This window comes from Acinonyx jubatus, chromosome E2 (genome assembly GCF_027475565.1).
Source record: "Acinonyx jubatus isolate Ajub_Pintada_27869175 chromosome E2, VMU_Ajub_asm_v1.0, whole genome shotgun sequence".
NCBI classification, from domain to species: Eukaryota; Metazoa; Chordata; class Mammalia; order Carnivora; family Felidae; genus Acinonyx; species Acinonyx jubatus.
Window position 1 is genome coordinate 46,625,903 of NC_069396.1, and position 12,367 is coordinate 46,638,269.

Here is a 12,367-nt window from a genome sequence, read left to right on the forward strand (position 1 = left end):
TACAGCTGGAGCCCCCTCTCAGGCGGGGGCTCCTCACCCCGGCGTCTGGTGCATCCGCGAAGCGGGGGTTGGAAGGGTGGCTTTGTCTTCGGGAGGGGAGCACACACCGCGCGTGTACACGCACATGGGGGTCCACAAAGAACCCTGGATCTTCGTCGCGTCCACGCAGGGCTACAGCCACGGACTTCCCACACCCAACCTCTTTCACACAGGGACGCTCGGTTATTCACAGCTTACGCAGACCCTCCCCCCCACGCAGCCACCCAGAGGTGCGTGCACAGACCAGAGATTTAAAGGTTCATACGGCTACACACAGCGTTCAGGATCTCACATTACGCAATGATACGCACATCCACAACAGCTGATCTCAAGAAGTCACACAGTCAGGAAATCAGGTACACCCCTGTTATCCCACGCTGGTGCACACGCGTACACACACACACACACACACACACACACACACCACAGAATCTTAGAATTACAACCTCACAACCTGTCTTCACCATATGCAATTTTAGGCGCACAATCAGTCACGTGCAGCCTCCACCCGGTAACTCTTGATCACACCACACACGCACAGAATTTAAAATCGTATATAACTTTACACACTGGCTGCACCTAACCCCACCTCATCTTCAGCCACACACAAAGTCGTGCCCACAACCACACACAAGATCACACGCTCACTACATTGCTTCTGCCCATATTACAATGTCACGGTTGCTCCAGCAAGCTCCCCTTCCCCTGCGATCTCCTCCCCTAGGGTCTCCTGGAGCCGGGCTGCAGCCTGAAGGGGCGGAGCCGTCCCCTCAGATATAAGGCTCGGGAGCCAGCAGCTGCGGCTCCCGGCACCCCCGAAAGGCCATGGTCAGTCCGCAGATGGCCCAGCTCCTGTCCCGGACGGTGATCCTGGCGCTTCTTTTCCTTCCCCAGGTCAGAGCAGGAATAGAAAGGGGTGGGATGGGAAGGGGTGGGACGCAGGAGTCGTGCGGCGGAGGCGCGGGACAGACGGGACGCCTGGGCCCCCACGCCCCCTCACCCGGTACTCCTTTCCCGCCCCAGGCAGGGCCGGCAGGCGTCTTCGAGCTGCAGATCCACTCTTTTGGGCCGGGACCAGGCCCGGGGGCCCCGCGGTCCCCTTGCAGCGCCCAGGGCCCGTGCCGCCTCTTCTTTAGGGTCTGCCTGAAGCCAGGGGTCGCCGAAGAGGCCGGCGAATCTCCGTGCGCCCTAGGCGCGGCGCTGAGTGCGCGCGGACCGGTCTATACCCAGCAGCCTGGAGCGCCGGCGCCTGACCTGCCGCTGCCCGACGGCTTCATGCGCGTGCCCTTCCAGGAAGCCTGGCCGGTGAGAACCCGCCCCAGCGCCCCCCCCCCCCCCGCCCCCGTGCTTGGAGGCCTTACCCAAACCTCTATGGCCTTCTGCCCGCCAACTCCCAAGACCCCAACCTTGCCACCTAGGGACTCCAGATTTCCAGACCAGTAACTATCATCTGGAATCCCACATTCTTAGACCCGTAAATCCTACTCACAAGGTACCGGAAACTTCTGACTCCAACTTCCCCTATGGAGATCCCAAATGTTCTGACCCCCGCCCTGCATGCTTGAGACCCCAAATTCCCAGAACGCCAAACTTACCTCTGCAAATCTTCAACTCACAGAATACTACCTCTCTTCCTTGGGGATCCCTAAACACTTGACTCCTTACCTTTATCTCCAAATCTCCCTGCACTTGGGACCTTCCCATACCCTGTCTTTGGGACCCCCATCTCCTCTCACTTCATCCCTTCTCAGATATTCCGGTTGGGGCCCATATGCATGAATTTTACCTTCAAAATCCTATCTCCCAGCCCCAAAAGTGGAGAGGTGAACAGACCTGTGTATGAATTCTAGACCCCTTGGCCTTTTGGGCAAGGTGACTTTCCCTTTTCCAGCCTCAGTTTCCTCATCTATAAAATGGGATCATCATGATACCTCACAGGGGTCCCTTTTGAGGGATTCAACCAGGTATCTCCAGTATAGTTTTTATCTGCAGTAAGTGCTCAATAAAGGAAGCCCAAACTGTCATTCCTTCCCTGGGCCAGTCCCTCTCAGAACTGTCCCTTGTCTGCTTGGTCCCTGGAATGACCATCACCCCTAAAATCTGGCCTTCATCAAGTACCCCCCGCCCCTGACCACTGTCTTCCATCCTTTCCTCCTTCCTCCACCCAACCAGGGCACCTTCTCTCTCATCATCGAAACCTGGAGAGAAGAGTTAGAACAGATTGGCGGTGAGTGTCTTTAGTCATCAGACTGAAGTGTAGAGTGTGGGGGCTCCAGGGAATTGGGCCCGATGTAAGTTCCAAGATAGTGACATGGGGCTATCTGTAGAGTGGAGCGTTCACGGGATCGCTGGACCCAGGAGGTCCCCACAGCTCTCAGAGTGTGGTGCTGGGTGTTAGTAGCCCCGGGGCTCGTGGCATGTCAGTGTAGAAATGTCCTGGTTCTGGGTGTAGGAGTCTCTGGCCGGATCCCAGGTGAAGTATGCCAGAGGGAAGCTCTCGTACTATCTTAGAATCGAAGCCACCAGAGCAGGATATAGCATCTCACAGTTCTGCTCTATCGCCATCTGAATATGATAACCCCGGGGTTCAATATGGGTTACTTCCTGTTCTCCATTCAGAGTTCTGTCATGGTGTCCCTATAGAGGTCCCCGGAGCCCTAATGGGATGTCACAGTTTCACCAGAGAGAATATTGAGCAAAGGTTTCAGGGAGGGATATGGTATTTTATCCTTAATTTGAGGGGGTTTTGGGTACCATGTAAGGCCCACAGTGGGGGTGTGCTGTCACCGTGTAGATATAGAAAGCTGTGGCACAATGTTGGGGAGGGGGTGACAGTTTTGCTGGGGAGAAAATGCCACTGTCTCGGTATCCCAAGGCTTCAGGCAACGAGGGGCATTTATGGTCTAGTAATTGGGATCTCTGTCACCATTTTGCTCTAGGAAGATCCTGAGACACAATTTGGGGGTGTTACGACTTCAAAAGACCTGCCGTTGCCCCTTGGTCATATAGAGACAGCAGATGTCACAGGGTGTTAAGAGGTCTCATTACTGCCTTAATATACACAGATTCTGGTGCAAAATATAGGGTTATTTCGGCTTCTGTGGGAGAACTGTTCTCATCATGATGGTCATAGGGTACTAACGGGATCGTGACATCAAAGGTCCCAGGGTACATTATAGGAGTTTACAGCCTTGCTAAGGGTTGAACCGCCATTCTCAGGGCTCTCAAAGCGGTGTTTGGGCCTCGCTAAGAGGGGCAGGGAGAGCACAAGCCGGGAGAGTGCAAGCTCCATCTGTATTGCGAGACTGAGTCGGGTCGGCTCCGGCCCGGCCCCCCACCCCAGCGCGGCTCCCTTCTTCCCGCAGGACCCGCCTGGAGCCTTCTGGCGCGCGTGGCCGGCCGGCGCCGCCTAGCGGCCGGGGGCCCATGGGCGCGGGATGTGCAGCGCGCAGGCGCCTGGGAACTACGTTTCTCCTACCGCGCGCGCTGCGAGCCGCCCGCCGTCGGGGCCGCATGCGCGCGTCTCTGCCGCTCGCGCAGCGCCCCCTCGCGGTGCGGCCCAGAATTGCGCCCCTGCGCGCCGGTCGAGGACGAGTGCGAGGCAGCGCGTGAGTCCTGCGTTCCACCCCACCCCATCCCCGGCCCTTCCTTAGCTGCACTCGCGGCCCCCAGGCCCCTTGCACAACCTCGTGACCGTCTTCAGGGAACTGGGGACCCAAGAGCTCAGCCCGGGGACCGCAGACATCCCTCTCCAGGAAACTAGGGAATGCTGCTCACTGCTGGCCAAGTACCCCACGCCCCGCTCCAGCCCCACTCGCTGTTCAGCCCCCTCCCCACGATCCAGCTACCACCTTCGGGGAAACTGAGGACCCTAGACTTCTCTCTAGCCCTGCCTGGGCACTCCACCCGCTTCTCTCTTCCTAACACTTTTGTCTTCCCTAATAGGAACCCACACCCATTTCCCATGCCGGTACCCACGCCCGGTTCCACCTCTAACCCATGCCACACCCCTTTCCGGATGCTAGGACCCTCTAAACTCTTCTAACGCTTGGGGCCCTTCTTACCCCCCACCCAGGAGCTTTGGAAACGCCTCGCAGTTTCCCACAACCCCCTCATTAAAGGATTCTTTATCTTCTCCTTGCAATTGCGGGCCAGATACCATTGCTTTCTAAAGCTTGGATCCCTGACTTCCATTATGGGTACCCTCAGACCCCCTCCCCAAACGTCTGAGCCCCACGGAAGCCCGTAGGACTCCCAGGCTTATCCAGATTCTCCCGGACCTGCCCAAATTCAAGACCTTCCCAATTCCCCCTGAAAGGCCAGGGGCCCTTCCCCAAGCCCCAAGCCCCTTCTCTCACTCTCCTCTCTCCAAGCTCAGACCCTGGAGCCCCCACTCCATTCTCCTTCTGAGAACACAGACTCTGGAGCTCGGTGACCTGGGTTCACATCCTCTGTCTGCTACTTCCTGTCTTCCTTTCTGGGCCTCAGTTTCCCTGTTTGGAAACTGAGGGGGAAGTTACAATACCATATAGCCCAGAGGGTTGTCTGTCACAAGGATGAAACAAGGTGGTGCACACAGAGCGCCCAGACACTTGTCCAATTCCTATCCTCCTGACCCTGCTCTCATCAATGTTACTCTTCCCTCTGCCTCTTCTTCCCCCGTAGCGGCATGTCGGGCCGGCTGCAGTCCAGACCATGGCTTCTGTGAGCAGCCCAATGAATGTCGATGCCTGGAGGGCTGGACTGGGCCCCTCTGCACCATCCCCGTCTCCAGCAGCTGCCTCACTCCCAGGGGCCCATCCTCTGCTGCCACTGGATGCCTTGTACCCAGGCCTGGGCCCTGTGATGGAAACCCATGTGCCAACGGGGGCAGCTGCAGTGTCAGTATCACCCCTTCCTATGTCATCCTGATCCGTACTTTACCCCCATCTGGGGCTGTTTGAGACCACACCCTGGGAAGGGCTGGGGGTAGCTGTCAGGGGAGGGCTTCCTGGGGCTGTCCAACCTGCATCTGGGGCCACGAGGTGGAATTAGGTGATGGGAATAGGATTGGGAAGAACAGGCCCAGTGGGTGGCACCTAAAGGTGCAGGCATGTGGATGATGAGTCCTATGGGGCTACCAACTTTCCCCCCACCCCCAGAATAGAGAACAACCTGAGGGCTCAAAATGGGCAGCAGTGGGGCCAGGTGAGTTGGGAATTTAGGATGAGGGAGCATTAGAGAAGGCTTCCTAGAGATGGGCCTAGGGCTGGGGGCTTCTGAAGTCCAATTTGGCTGAGGGGCAGTGGAGTGGGTAGACCAGCTGAGTGGCCTGGGGAAAGCAAACATGTGGCAGTGGGCATGAAGCTGGGGTGTACTGGGATAAAGTGGAGCCCAGCGTGGGCCACCTGAACAGTGCCACCAACGGACGGTGAGAACAGTCAGGGTTCAAGGTAGGGGGAGGGCCTGAGAAGGGGAGATCAGAGAAGGCTTCATGGGGGAGGTGGTCTTAGGGCTAGGACCTGGAAGTAGGATTTGGCTCTGCGGACAAAATCGGGAGGGCAGACCAGGCTGGCAGCATTTGTAGGTGAAGGTGTAGAAGTGGGAATGGGGGCTCTCCGGGCCTCCAGAGCCTCACCTCTGTGGGCTTGGATGGGCGGATCCAGAAACATGGAGTGCAGCGAGGGATTGTTTCATGGGGGACTTCCCAGGTGAGGCAGGACGGGACAATGAGCAGCCCCCCATGTTCGAGGTAGGAGGGGGGATGGGATTTTGCTCCCAGGAGACCCCGTTCTGAAGCCCTCTTGCTGCTACCCAGGAGACATCAGGATCCTTCGAATGCGCCTGTCCCCGCGGGTTCTACGGATTGCGGTGTGAGGTGAGCGGGGTGACGTGTGCGGATGGACCTTGCTTCAATGGCGGCTTGTGTGTGGGAGGCGCAGACCCTGACTCTGCCTACGTCTGCCACTGTCCACCCGGTTTCCAAGGCTCCAACTGTGAGAAGAGAGTGGACCGGTGCAGCCTGAAACCGTGCCGGAACGGTGAGGTGGGAGGACAGATGGTGAGGGATGGTGTGGGGGGGGATATGGGAGGGGGTCCCCTGCATGGTCAGTGGGCAAAAGCAGGGCTTGGCTCAGACAGTCCCGGGTGGGAATCCTAGCTGTGCTCTCTCTAGCCTGTGGCCTGTGGAAGTGACCCTCCCCCTCTGCCCAGCCTGTTTGTTCTGTAAAATGCACAAGGTGGTATTCCTGTCTCAAAGATATTGGAGTAGGGGGCACCTGGCTGGCTCAGTCGGTGGAGCATGTAACTTTCGATCTCGGGGTTGTAAGTTCAAGCCCCATTTTGGGTGTAGAGATTACTTAAAAAAAAAAAAATGAGTATCTACAGTCTTCCAGGTCCTGTTCTAGACAGTAGGGAAACAGCAGGGAATGAGATAGACAAAAATCCCTACCCTCATAGAGCTGATAAACAAAATAAATAAATTATATGGGACGTTAGATGGTGATAAAAACTAAGAAGAAAAATAAAGTCAGAGGGGGGTGTTATGAGCTGGAAGGTTGACACTTGAGCCAAAGTGGTTAGGGAAAAGCTTGCTGAAGGTAGTGAAGGAGGGAGCCATGCGGGGATCTGGGGGAAGAGTATGTTCCAGGTAGAGGGAACAGCAAGTGCAGAGGCCCTGAGGTCGGAATGTATCTGGCTGGTTAAGGGTCCCAGGGAAGCTGGTGCAGAAGGAGCAGGGAGAGTGGTGAGAGATGAGGTCAGGGAGGTGACAGACCCGGTGGGACTTCATGGGCTATGATGAGGATTTTTGGTTTTCCCCGAGGGAGATGGAGCCACAGGAGTCTTCTGAGCAGTGGTGAGACCTGATCTGATATAGGTGTTAGAAGATCATGAGTGTAAAAACTCTCCAAAACCCTGAGTGTTCACTCTGGGCTGAGTGGTACTAGGGACGTGGCAGTGACCAGAACAGCTCTGGGCCCCGCCCTCATGGGGGTACCAGTCCAGTGGGGGAGGGCACACTTGTCCTCGGAGCCCAGAGTTGTCAGGGTTGTGATGGGGGAGCGCAGGGCTGGGATGGAGTCAGGGGAGGCTTCCTGGAGGAGACAGCAGAGACCTGAAGGGTGAGCTCAGGAAGAGAAGAGGTGAAAAGAATGGGAGGAAAGGAGGAAGTGAAAAGGGAAGGGGCATCCCAGGCACAAGGCACCGGCAAAGGCCAGCTGGCTAAAACATGTTCTGCAACTGCCATTTGAGTATTGTTGAAGCCGAGAGAAGGATACAGGGACACAGGGCGCCGAAGAGGTGAGGCCGACTTAATCCAAGACTTCGCCGGGAGAAAAGCGGGCTTGCTTTCCCAGAGGCTGGCCCTAGAGTTAGATGGAGGGAGTGGGGACCCAGAGGAAAGGGCGGGCAGGGGTTACAGAGCCGAGGAGCAGACGCCCGCCCGCCGAGGAAGTACCGCCAGGGCCTTGCTGCTGACGCCCCTTCCCCACAGGCGGGCTCTGCCTGGACCTGGGCCACGCCCTGCGCTGCCGCTGCCGCGCCGGCTTCGCGGGGCCGCGCTGCGAGCACGACCTGGACGACTGCACCGGCCGCGCCTGCGCCAACGGCGGCACGTGCCTGGAGGGTGGTGGCGCGCGACGCTGCTCCTGCGCCCTGGGCTTCGGCGGCCGTGACTGCCGCGAGCGCGCCGACCCGTGTGCCGCGCGCCCCTGCGCCCACGGCGGCCGCTGCTACGCCCACTTCTCCGGCCTCGTCTGCGCCTGCGCGCCCGGCTACATGGGCGCGCGCTGCGAGTTTCCGGTTCACCCCGTCGGCGTGGACGACGGCACAGGCGCGTTACCCGCGGCCCTACCAGGCCCGAGGCAGGGGGATCCCCAGCGCTTCCTTTTGCCACCGGCTTTGGGACTGCTGGTGGCCGCGGGCTTGGCCGGCACTGCGCTCTTGCTGGTCCACGTGCGACGCCGTGGTCCTGTCCGGGATACTGGGTCTCGCTTGCTGGCGGGGACCCCGGAGCCATCGGTGCATGCGCTACCAGACGCACTCAACAACCGGAGAACGCAGGAGGGTTCCGAGGATGGCCCGAGGTGAGGGACCGCAGACGTTCGCCTTGTCTCTCCTGGCCGCTTACCTCAGCCCCCAGAGTGCAATTGGCTTGCTTCCTCGATACACCTTCTTGATTGGTTCCTTCCTCTTATCTGCCCGAGGCCTCTTTGATTGGGAGGTTCCTTAGCCCCCTTAGTTGGCCTTGGGTTCTCTCCATGGTGGGTGGGGGAAGCAAGAACTGAGAATTTGAAGGGTCGAGATCTTATTCTTTTCCTCCCGCAGCCAGCCCGCGGACTGGAGTCACCCCGAAGATGGAGACTCTCGTGCGATTTACGTCATATCTGCGCCTTCCATCTATGCCCGGGAGGTAGCTACCCACCTCTACCCGCTCCGCGCACTTTGGGCACGCTGGGTGGAGGCAGCCCCTGCATTTCCCGTAGCCCTCCTTTACCCTATCTGTAAGCTGAGGAGGGTAGAGTCTCTGGAAGGTCCTTAAGCCACCCCTCAGTTATGGCTTAATTTAATTCTAGTTTGCAGCCCTTTTGCTGTCGTTTGGAGCTATTTGCCATCTTCTCTTTGGCAGACCTGTGGCCTTCGTGAGGTCACGGTGGGAGCCTCAGCCAGAGCTTCACTGTTTTCCCCTCCCTGGGGAGAGGGAGAGGAGGCAGAGGGGCAGCCCTTTCTAATGCCACCTACTCATTTCATTTCTAGGCCTGACCTGCCCCTTCTCCATCAGCGCCTGGAGACAGGACCCGGATATTTTTGTATTTTCTTGGTGGTGCCCAATGTTCTGCCTTAGACACTTTGGAGCTGGAGGGGGTGGCTGGGAGAATTTTACTGTTGGGAGTTGTACATAATGGTTATTTATATCCTATTTTCTCCTGTCTCCATCTCTCCAGAGACCTCTATAAAGGCTCTTACTTTGATCAGCTTTGACTCACTGGGCTAAGTGCTTTGTACTTCGTGTTGGGACTGAGGGGAGAGATCGTGTCTCCTGGGAAGCATACCAGTTAAGACTCTGCTGGAGGGATCAGAAACAACTCAAAGTGGCTTAAACAAGGAGAATGTATTAGTTCATAAAAATGAATGGTGTAGTGGGTGTAGTTTTAGCAGAGCTGGATTCAAAACCGGGAGGTCCCCCCCCCTTCCTCCAGCTGTGTCTGGGAACGACTTCATTTGCAAACGGGGCTTTCATTGGTTCTGGCGTGTCACGTGGCCTCCCCCCCCCCCCCCCGCCAAGTATGTTTTATTGTGATTCGTCAGGCTTGGTTATTTGTCTAGCGTGCAGCGGGAAGTGAAGTGAGTCAGGCTGTCCAAATCAGGTGGAAGATGTGGCTAGACCAGTGTCCCTCCCTCTGCCTCAAATCGGGGTTTGTTACTAGACCTGAGAGTATTGTATCAGGCAGGCAAAACAGCTGAGTAAGTTTGAAGAGCTAATTGGCTTTATGAAGGGATTCGTGAATTGGGCAGCCTCCTGTCTGGTGAGTAGAGGGACGCTCCGAGGAGTTGCACAAAGTGGAAGGTTTTTATAGGAAGGAGAGGGGGGGCAAGGAAGTTATCAAAGAAAGGATTGTTCCAGGCACTGTCACCTTCCTCTAGGGGAAGGGCAGGGGGTCTTATTGGGGACTTAACCTCAGCTTGCTTTGGGGGATGGAGGGGGTCCATGTGACTGATCACCTTATGGGTGCTGACCAGAAAATTCCTGACTGACCTGTGAAGACTTACATTTTTTTCCGCGAAGTTGAAACTGCAAATTGGTTGGGTATTAAGCCCCAGTTTGGTGACCTCGCCCAAGTGACGTCATTTTGAGCCTGTACTTTTTTTTTTTTTTAAGATTTTATTTTTAAGTAATCTCTACACCCAACGTGGGGCTCTAACAGCCCTGAGATCATAAGTCATACGCTCCATCTACTGAGCCAGCCAGCACCCGCCCCCTCCAGCCTGTGCTTTCTTTTCTTTTTCTTTTTTTAATTTTAATTTTTTACATTTTTGAGAAAGAGAGTGCAAGGAGGGGAGGGCGGGGGGGGGGGGGCACACAGAATCCAAAGCAGGCTCCAGGCTCTGAGCTGTCAGCACAGAGCCCCACGCAGGACTCAAACTCACAAACCATGAGATCATGGCCTGAGCCGAAGTCGGACACTTAACCGACTAAGCCACCCAGCGCCCCCCCCCCCCCCCGCGCTTTCTTTTTTAACACAACAGAACCAGTCAGTGAGAGGAGAAGGGATCCATTTTATAGAAGAGAAAGTTGAGGCTAAAAGAGGGAAGTAACTGCGGAGACAGAGCCAGCGAGTGCGGGGTTTGGGATGCAGCTGTCCTTCCTGACGCCTCGGTGCTAAAGAGCTATAGGGTTTGTGTGGACGTGGTTGTGCTGCTTTGTTTCTAAACACCAAAAATGCAGCTGTGTTGGCTGCCTCAACACCCTGATGTTTATGACGTATCACACAAAACATCAGAAGGGTAATTTAATATAATTTCTAAAATGAAAAATTCACGGGCGCGTGTGTGGCTCAGTCACTTAAGCTTCCAACTCAGGATTTCGGCTCAGGTTGTGCTCTCATGGTTAGGTTCACGAGTTCGAGCCCGATGTCAGGCTCTGTGCGGACAGTGTGGAGCCTGCTTGGGATTCTTTCTCTCCCTCTACCCCTGCCCCTCCCCTGCTTGTTTCCTCTCTCTTTCTCCCTTAAAATAAATATGTGACATTAAAAAAATGAAATGAAAAATTCACATTCCCTTCAATTTGGTGGTTTCGTGTCTAGGATACAAATTACATGTGAACTTTCACTTGTGCACAAAGGTGTCTGTATTGCAGTGGTTGTTTGTAGTGTTTTTATTTATTTTAGAGAGAGAGAGCACAAGCGGGGAAGGGGCAGAGAGAGAGGGAGACACAGAATCTGAAGCAGGCTCCAGGCTCTGTGCTGACAGCTCACAGCCTGATGTGGGGATCAAACCCATAAACTGTAAGATCATGACCTGAGCCGAAGTTGGATGCTTAACCGACTGAACCACCCAGGCACCCCTGCAGTGGTTGTTTATAATAGCGAAAGGCTGTGAACACCCTAAGTGTCTGATGAGAGGGGACTGGTTACATTAATTAGGGGCCATTTATAAACAGGATATTACACAATTGTTAACAGGACGAGGCAGATATCGATGTGCTAATATGAAATTACCATCTATGCATTTTGTCCAAGACTGGGGGGGGGGGGGACAAGGTGCAAAGGAGTGTATAGGGTGCTACCATTTGTGTTTTAAAAATGGACTGTATGGAGTTCACCTGGCATTCACCTCAGGAGGAGCTCAGCAGACCCGCTTGCCGGCAAACTGGTGCAAATTATAAAAACAAAATGACAGATCAACTGTTTAAAGCCTCTGGGAATGGTCCTGAAGGCACATAGCGAATTAACCGTTCATTCGAGAAAATCTAAACGTTTGGTGAGAACAGGGAGAATCAGTAACAAGTAAACCAATACCCTCCCCCCCACCCCCTCCCCACCCTGCTCCAGTAACACCCCCCTCCTCCATTCCTGCCTGGGCTCCCTCCCCGCCCCCAGCTCCAAGCTGGAGGCTGCCCTGGGGGGGGGGGGGGGGGGGGGGAGGGGCAGAGCATCAGTCTGTCCCGTCCTGCCACCAGCTACTTGTTGCTGAGGCTGAGTTCTGGGGGAGCACCACCAAGAGGTGGGGGCTCCCTTCTCCAGCCCAGCCCGTACTTGGGGGACTCTGTGTTCGATGTGTTGTGGCCAAGAATGCCGGAGCCCTGACTGTCCTTCCCTGGCTCCTGGGGCAGGGGGTTCACATCCAGAGGGCAAGCTAAGAGGCCTGGGGCTGCCTCCTCACCCCGCTGAGGACTCCGCTCCTAAAGTGGGGTTACTCTGAGCCAAGCCTACCATTGTCCCCCTCCCCAGTATCAGAGCTGTGGCTCAGAGATTTTGTCTGTTGGGAAGGCAGGCTGCAGAACAGAGAGCTCCCAAGTCTTTTCTCAGAGGAACAGACTGTTCACAACAGTGTGGAGTTCAAGCCTGAAGCTGCCTCAAAAACAGCGGAAGTTGTGCTGGAAAGCGATGGAAGGACATGGGTGGGTTCTGGCTAGTTTGCTGGAGAGCCAAGGAAAGAGACAGCTGGGAGGAGCCTTCCTGGGGTCAGAATTAATCTCAAACTGACTCCGGGAGCTAACCATTCAAAGGATCCCTAATTTGATTGGATCCGTCTCTGAAAAAGTTGATGCCCCCATGGTGTTGAAAACAATGAGGACCGCAGAGCAAACAGCTGACAGTTGGTGGAGCTTACCTGCCCGGCACAGTCAGAA

The 12,367-nt window shown here is 55.8% G+C and overlaps 1 protein-coding gene across 1 annotated transcript; it reads left to right on the forward strand.

The window, feature by feature from the left end:
* Positions 1-445: 445 nt before the first annotated feature.
* On the forward strand, positions 446-8,997 carry DLL3 (delta like canonical Notch ligand 3). Its single transcript, XM_027044609.2, has 9 exons — positions 446-933; positions 1,063-1,344; positions 2,212-2,266; positions 3,405-3,647; positions 4,705-4,919; positions 5,837-6,059; positions 7,511-8,102; positions 8,344-8,428; positions 8,773-8,997. Exons 1-9 carry the CDS (start codon positions 865-867, stop codon positions 8,776-8,778), a joined length of 1,770 nt encoding a protein of 589 aa, XP_026900410.2. The 5' UTR covers positions 446-864; the 3' UTR covers positions 8,779-8,997.
* The last annotated feature ends 3,370 nt before the right edge of the window (positions 8,998-12,367 follow it).

Excerpts from the sequence above, each read along its gene's own strand:
- DLL3 (XM_027044609.2), top strand. The coding sequence starts at position 865 with ATGGTCAGTCCGCAGATGGCCCAGCTCCTGTCCCGGACGGTGATCCTG. Across the intron at positions 934-1,062 it reads CGCTTCTTTTCCTTCCCCAG|GCAGGGCCGGCAGGCGTCTT; the intron begins GTCAGAGCAGGA and ends TTCCCGCCCCAG. Across the intron at positions 4,920-5,836 it reads CCAACGGGGGCAGCTGCAGT|GAGACATCAGGATCCTTCGA; the intron begins GTCAGTATCACC and ends GCTGCTACCCAG.